This window comes from Rhincodon typus, chromosome 10, assembly GCF_021869965.1.
Source record: "Rhincodon typus isolate 14 chromosome 10, sRhiTyp1.1, whole genome shotgun sequence".
In the NCBI taxonomy this organism is placed as follows: Eukaryota; Metazoa; Chordata; class Chondrichthyes; order Orectolobiformes; family Rhincodontidae; genus Rhincodon; species Rhincodon typus.
Window position 1 is genome coordinate 76,388,118 of NC_063341.1, and position 8,044 is coordinate 76,396,161.

Genomic DNA, 8,044 nt, shown 5'->3' on the forward strand with positions numbered 1-8,044 from the left:
TGCCTCAGGTTCAGGGGGTAACCGAGGGGGTTCTGGTCTATTTGAAATCACAGGCTTTCTGTGCACTGCTCCTTCGTCAGGTGCAGTGAGAGACGGCACACGCACACAGTTTATAGGCAGAGACGAAAGGATCATACAACTGGTGTGAGTGAAGTGAACAAGCATAAAATGGCTGGGTAGAGAACTCTGTTAGAAAGGAGTCGCAAATTTTGATTGATTAAGATGCAAATTCCAGAATCTGTTTCAAGTACTGACCTGAGATAATTAAAGATTTTATCGGTGTCTGCACAACTTTCCAAACTTCAGTCTCTGCCTATAAACTCTGTGTCTGTGTGCCCTCTCTCACTGCTGCCGACGAAGGAGCAGCGCTCCAGACACTTGTGTTTTCAAATAAACCTGTTGGACTATAACCTGGTCTTGTGTGATTTCTGACTTTGCCCACCCCAGTCCAACACCAGCACCTCCATATCAGGGTGTTCTGAAGTGTTGCGTGCAGTTTTGGTCCCCTTGTCTGAGGGAAGATGTTCTGGTGATGGAGAGAGGTTTAGCAGACTGATTCCTGACCAATGACTGGATTGGTTAGGATTATATTCACCAGAGTTTGAAAGAATGCGGGGATCTCATAGAAGCCTTTAAAATTCTAACAGAGCTAGACAGGATAAACCAGGATGTTCCCAATGACTGGGGAGCCCAGAACCAGTAGTTACAGTCTAAGGATATGAGGTGGACCATTTATGACTGATATGAGGAAAATGTTTTCACCAAGAGAATGGAGAGCTTGTGGAATTCTTTGCTGCAGAAAGTCTTTGTGGCCAAAATATTGAATGTTTTCAAGAAGGTGTTGGATATGGTTCTTAGGGCTAAAGGATCAAAGGAGCTGGAGAGAAAGTGGGAACAGGGGACTGAGTTGGATGATCAACCGTGATCATGTTGGATATGGGACAGGCTCAAAGGGCTGAATGGCCTACTCCTGCTCCTGTTTTCTACACCTTTCTAACGAAGCTATCAATCTTACTAATATAACTCTTCTTTCTTTTTAATGGAGAAGCTATGTTTCCCCATGGTACTGTGTTAATGAGCCAGACTCAGCAGTTTTACAAATCACAAGAGTCACGATGACACCAAAGTGCCCTATCAATCTAAAGTATGTAAGGTTCGAAATTAGAAACAGAATCTCATTAGTCTGTGTCGGCAGTGTCTCCGAGCAGGACTCCTGCTTTCTGTTCACTGATTGTGGATTCAAATCCCAGTCTAGGGACCTGAGCTCAGCATCCAGGCTGATGTACCAGTGCAGGACTGTGGAGTGCTGCAGTGTCAGATGAACTGTTAAAACTTCCCTTTTCAGGTGGACACACAAGATTGCAGATGTTCTGTTTCATTTTGAGACCAAGGAGATATCCTCAGTGCCCTGGCTAATACTGATCCCTCAACCATCCTTGCATACACTTCCTGCACTTTAGCCATAGAGTCATACAGCATGGAAACAGACCCTTCAGCCCAAATCGTCCATGCTGACCAGGTTTCCTAAACTGAACTGGTCCCATCTGCCTGCGTTTGGACCACATCACTCTAAACCGTTCCTATTCATGTACTTGTCCAAATGTCTTTTACAGTTGTAACTGTACCTGCATTTACCACTTCCTCTGGCAGCTCGTTCCATATACGCACCACCCTCTGTGTGAAGTCAGTCAGTAACTGGCTTCAACATGCTTTATCTCTGGTTTTGTGAAATGCATGATTCAGTTGCAATGTCTTTGTTCTTTTTACACAGCCCGCGTGCACAAATGTTGCATTGTGAGTGACAGTTTGGAAATGTGAGTGCATGTTGCTGCGAATTTGAGAGGAATAGGCGGCAGAGAGTTAGTGATTCCTGGCCCTTGTGAATCTCGTGTTTTGATTTCAGGGATGCGCAAGGACTCGGAAAGAGAAAACAATTGAAGCGAATACTTTGCTAATTAACCCTCCGGCAGCTGCAGCCTCTCCTGACAGCGAGTGTATGGAAGCAGAACTGAAGGAAATTGAAGAATGGAACAGTACTGCAGGTTTGAATTTTTATTTTGTGGTCTGTGTGTGTCTGTGTGTGTGTCTGTGTGTGTGTCTGTGTGTGTGTCTGTGTGGAAATCTTTGAATGGGGGGGGGGCAGCTGAATGGAATCACAATTTGCTGATCTCTGTGTGTTCAAATCCCACTTCCCCATGGAGGACTTGAGCAGATTGCAGCGTTCTGCTGGTAATTCAGTGCTGAGCTGAGGGTGTGCAACATTGCTGAGAATGCCCTTTCTCTCAGCTGTGATATTGAAATAAAGGCCCCTGGTCCTCGTTTGAGTAAAGTCATAGAGTTATGCATCACAGAGGCAGACCCTTCGGCCCATCTCATCCATACTGTCCAAGTTTCCCCGAACTAAACTCATCCCACTTGCCTGTGTTTGGTGTACAATATCCCATTGCACTGAACTGGGAAATCAAGAAAAGACAGTGAGTTAATCCAGTGTTCTGGCCAACATTCCTGCTCTGAGTAACCCCATAAAAAACAGATTATCTGATTGTTCACTGCTCCTGGGCAATATTACATTTCCATGATTAGTTGTACATTTCTGCCCTTCCACCTCCCTCCCGTTCAACTTGCAGCTTTCCCTAGATTTCACCGTGTGCTCTCTCTACGCTCACGTAGTCTGTAAACTCCCACCCCATTTGCCCTAACCTCCTGGTCACCTGGTTTCCCTCCTGGTCCCTATGTCAGCCACCATGATAAACAGTTCTCTCTCTCTCTGGGTGTTCACCCTTTCTCCTTTTAAATTTGCTTCCCCACGTCCTTCTCAAAAAAAACCCTAACCCTTGACATTTGTGCCCTTGCAAATGACTGTCCTGCCTTCAACCTCTTCCCTCGCCAAACCATCAAGACATTTTGGGCACAGTGAGACCATTCAGCCCATTGAGCTGGGGGGGATAGCATCAAAATAAAGGGGAACAGATTTAAGACTGATTTGAGGACAAACTTCTTCACCCAAAGGGTTGTGAATCTGTGAAATTCCCTGCCCAGTGATGCTACCTTGTTGAATGTTTTTAAGGCAAAGATAGGTTTTTGAACAGTAAGGGGATTAAGGGTTGTCATGAGGGGGCGTGGGTAAGTGGAGCTGAGTTCACGAAAAGATCAGTCGTGGTCTTATTGAATGGTGAAGCAAGCTCGATGGGCCAAATGGCCTACTCCTGCTCCTGTTTCTTTTGTTCTTTTGTTAACCTTGACCCCCCACAGAGCACGTCTGTCAGTCTCACTCCCCTTTTGATGTATTCCCCTCAAGTCTCTGGCCAGTTTTGCTTTGAAGTCACTTTTCATCTCTACTTGCGCCCCCCTGGGCAGTGAGTTCTGGAATTTGTTCCTCAAAATCCCCCCGCGGCCTTCCCCCGCCCATGTGTCTGAAACTTTAAGCCTGTGACCCTCTTTGCCCGTGCAAGTGGGATCAGTGTGTGCTCATCTGCCTTATCTAAACCCATCACAGTCTTTTACTCCATCGATCAAATAACCCCTCAATTGCCTTAACTCGAAGTCAGCAAATCCCCAGCTTCTCCAGCCTCACCTTGTAGCTAATACTCCCCTCACTCCTGGACCCATTCTGGTCAAGCACCTCCGCACCCTCTCAATGACCCTCTTATCCTTCCTAAAGTGTGCTGGCCAGTAAGAGACTCAGTATTCTAGTTGGAACCTGACTAGAGCTTTTTAAAGTTTCAGCATACCTTCTGTGACTTTGTGCTTCAGTAAGCCCATTAGATATAGGAGCAGAAGTAGGCCATTCGACCCATCGAGTCTGCTCTCCCATTCACTGAGATCATGGCTGATCCAATAATCCTTAACTCCCCTTTCCTGCCTTTCCCCACACCTCTTGATTCCCTTACTGATTAAAAATGTCTCAAACTTCAATATTTAATGACTCAGCATCGACAGCCCTATGCGGTAAAGAATTCCACAGATTTACTACTCTCTGAGAGAAGAAATTCCTCCCCATCTCTGTCTTAAATGTGTGACTCTTTATTCTGAGATCACTTCCTCTGGTCCCAGACTCTCCCACAAGGGGAAAAAGCCCTTCCACATCCACCTTGTCACATTCCCTAAGAATCTTGTACATTTCAGTAAAGATGTGTCTCAATCTTCTAAACTCCAGTGGGTACAGACCCAATCTATTCAACCTCTACCTGGTATCAGTCTCGTGAACCTTCTCTAGACTGCCTCCAATGTCAGTAAATCTCCCCTTAAATAAGGGGACCAACATTTGTCACAGTATTCCAGCAGTGATTTGACTAGTGCCTCGTACAGTTTTAGTGAGACTTTCTATTTTATAGCCCAGTCCCTAGGAACTAGCATCCAGCGTTTGCCTTCCTTATTTCCTGCTGATATATCCATAAGAGCTGCCAAATCCCTGTGTGCTACAGCTTTCTGCTGTCTTCCTCCATTTGAATAATATTGATCTCCTCTCTTCTTCCTATCAAAATGCGTAACCGCACTTTTTCCCACATTATATTCCATCTGCTAAGTTTTTGCCCATTCACTTAAGTTGTCTATAATCCCTCCGTAGATTCTGTCTTCCTCAGCACTTGCTTTCCCACCCAGCTTTGTTTCATTTTCAAACTTGACTATGGCATACTCACTTTCCTTATCAATATATATTGGAAATAATTGTGGCCCCAGCATTGATCCCTGTGACCCCAGCACTAGTTACAGGGTTCCATCCTGAAAATGCCCCCTTATTGTAACTCTCTGCTTTCTATTATTTAGCTACAGACTCCCTACAGTGTGGAAGCAGGCCATTCAGTCCACACCAGAGAGCATTCCACCCAGACCCAGCTCCCTACTCTATCCCTGTAACCCCATATTTCCCACGGCTAATCCACCAAGCCTGCATGTCGCTGCACACTGTGGGCCATTTAGCATGGCCAATCCACCTAACCTGCACATCTTTGGACTGTGGGAGGAAACCAGAGCACCCAGAGGAGACCCACGCAGACATAGGGAGAACATGCAAACTCCACACAGACAATTGCCTGAGGGTGGAATCGATCTTAAGTCCCTGGTGATGTGAGACAGCAGTGCTGACCAGTCCTCTATCCATATTAATATCCTGCCTACAACACCTTGACTCTGTTTTTTATTATGTAGAGCCACACGGAATGGAAACACACCTTCGGTTCTACTAGTTCACACTGACCAAGTTTCCCAAACTAAATTAATCCCACCTGCCTGCATTTGACCCACTTCCCTCCAAACCTTTCCTATTCAAGTACCTATCCAAATGTCTTTTAAACGTTATATAACTGTACCTGCATTCATCATTTCCTCTGGCACTTCCTCTGTGTAAAAAAAAAAAAAAAATTGCCTCTCATGTCTTTTTTAAAGTGGTTAGCACTGCTGCCTCACAGCACCAGGGACCCGGGTCCGATTCCACCCTTAGGTGACTGTGTGGAGTTTGCACATTCTCCCCGTGTCTGCGTGGGTTTCTTCCAGGTGCTCCGGTTTGCTCCCATAGTCAAAAAGATGTGCAGTATAGGTGCATTGGCCGTGCTCAATTGCCTATAATGTCCAGGGATGTGCAGGCTAGGTGGATTAGCCATGGGTAATGCAGGGATAGGGTAGGGGGTGGATCTGGGTGGGATGCTCTTTAGAGGGTCAGTGTGGACTCTATGGGCTGAATGGCCTTCTTCTACACCGTAGGGATTCTATAACTAACAAAAAAAACTGTGTAGAAACAGAATCCACAATCCTTATAAAAGAAAGTGGACGAATGTGTAAAAATGGAACATTTAAAATATTTATAGGGGAAACATGTCAAAGTGGATAAGTGTTGGAGAGCTCACTCAGGTGAATGGCCTTTGTCCGTGTTGCACCATTCTATAATTGTATCTCCTGACTAACAAATTTACTGAAATTCCTGAAAACGTCAAACTTCTGACAATGCGATTATGTTAGTGGATATCAATTAAGGAGATGGAGGCATGTCAAACAGAAATTTCACACACCATGTCACCTAACAATATTCACCTAGATTACTAATTCACATTTTCATTTACGGATTATATGTAAGGAAACTATTTTGATACATCCCTGATATCCCTTAATGGGTTGATTTCATTGCAGTAATCTGGAGAACTATTTCCATATTTACAGTTCAACAGTGTGGCTAGACGAAGACTATTCCACCTATCAAAAAACTATAAACTAATCAAACGTATTGTGGAAATCTAAATATATTATGTCCACTGTTTATCTTTTTATCCTGTTTGTTAACTCCTCAAAGAATTTTAATATGTTTTCAGACACAACACCATGCTGACCCTGCTTGATTATGTAATGTATTTCTAAATGCCTTGCTTCTACATCCTTTATAATTGATTCCAACATTTTCCCAATGACAGATTTCAAGCTAACTGGAATTTTGTCACTATTTTTTAATCTCCTTCCCATTTTAAATACATTGGCAGATTTCCAATCCTCTGGAACTTTTCCAGGATCCAAAGATTTTTGGATGATTCCTCACTATCTCTGTAGCTACTTCCTTCAATATTCTAGGACACATCCCATCAGGTGTAGGGGATGTACTGACCTTTAACCCCGCCTTAGTCTTCCTAATATCTTTTCTGTAGACCTAGTTATTATATCTATTTTCTCTTCCTTTGATTTAAAAAAAAAATTTTGTAAAGCTATTAGTGTCTTCTGCTGTGAAGACTGATGCAAAGTATTTATTTAATTTCTCTGCCATTTCCTAGTTCCCCATTATGAATTCCCCTGTCTTGTCCTCTAAGGGGCCTATGTTCACTTTGTCCTGTCTGTCATTTTATACATTTAAAGAAGCTCTTGCTGTCCATTTTGATATTACTTGTTAGTTTACCCTCAAAGTTTATTTTCTTTTGTTGTCATTTTTGTGTTGGTACTTAAAACTTTCCCAAATCTCTGGCTTAGCATTAATCTTTGTCACAATGTAGGTTTTTAATTTTCTTTCAATTTGATGCCACCCTTAACTTCCCTGCTCAACCATGATCTCCTTCCCAGAATCTTTCTTCCTATTTCTTTGTTGTGAGCGATGAACCATTTTCTGAAATATCTACCTTTGTTCCTCAACTGTCTTTCTGCTAAACGCCTTTGCCAGTCCATTCTGCATTTTAACTTAGCTGCTATTTGTTCACAGTCTTACAGCAAAGCTTCCTTTCCAATCCTGTCAATGTTATTGGTGGTACCTTCTAGACTTCGCCAGCATCACAGAAGTCAGCCTTTGGCCACTACAGTTCATTTCACGTGACTTTGTAGTTCAGTTTTCAGATCCAGTCTCTGAAATATGTTCTTTGTGTTACCGAAGAACTTTGAAAGTGCCTGTTGTGTGAGGGAACCTGTTAGGAATGAATGTGGTGGCATAAAAGCACATGAAATGTTTGATCAGCTGATCTGCTTTTGAAAATGTTAGCTGAGGGAGGAATGTTGTACAGGAGAACTCAGGTTTGAAGACGGGCCTTGTACAAGAAATTTTAATATGCATGTTTGTTTCTTTGGGTACTGCTTGTCTCCTTGCAGCATGGTGTGTTTTTATTTTGTTAAAATTCAGAGCTCCACTTGCTGTTCTGACCGTTCCTTGGAATTGTTCAGATCTTCTTGAGCAGAGATGCTCCATGTCTCCTCATATTCACTTTGATTGCCTTTTTAAACCCAATTTGTCTGTGTCTGTATCCTCAGTTGTTCATTTGAGATATTGACCTTTCAGGTAATGGGAAGACAGTGTGGAGATGGGAATTTAGGAAATTGAGTTATGAAGGCATTATTTGTCAAAGTTAGGTGGCAGTTTTACAGGCCAGATATGAGCCTTGCTTCATACGAGTCTGAGCGACACTCAACCTTTGTTCCATCTCGGTAACATTTACTTCTGTTGACTTCAGGTTCCGATCAGACAGCGATCATAGAATCCCTACAGTGTGGAAACAGGCCCTTCGGCCCAACAAGTCCACACGGACCCTCAGAGCATCCCACCCAGTCCTTCATAACCCACCTAATCTGGACATCCCTGAACACT

The 8,044-nt window shown here is 43.5% G+C and overlaps 1 protein-coding gene across 1 annotated transcript in view; it reads left to right on the forward strand.

Annotated features, from left to right (window-relative positions):
* The window catches only part of samd13 (sterile alpha motif domain containing 13), a 151,987-nt gene that overhangs the window by 71,992 nt on the left and 71,951 nt on the right, over window positions 1-8,044 (forward strand). The window contains 1 exon segment of the mRNA XM_048602154.1: window positions 1,904-2,042. Within this exon segment, the coding sequence (XP_048458111.1) occupies window positions 1,904-2,042 (139 nt within the window).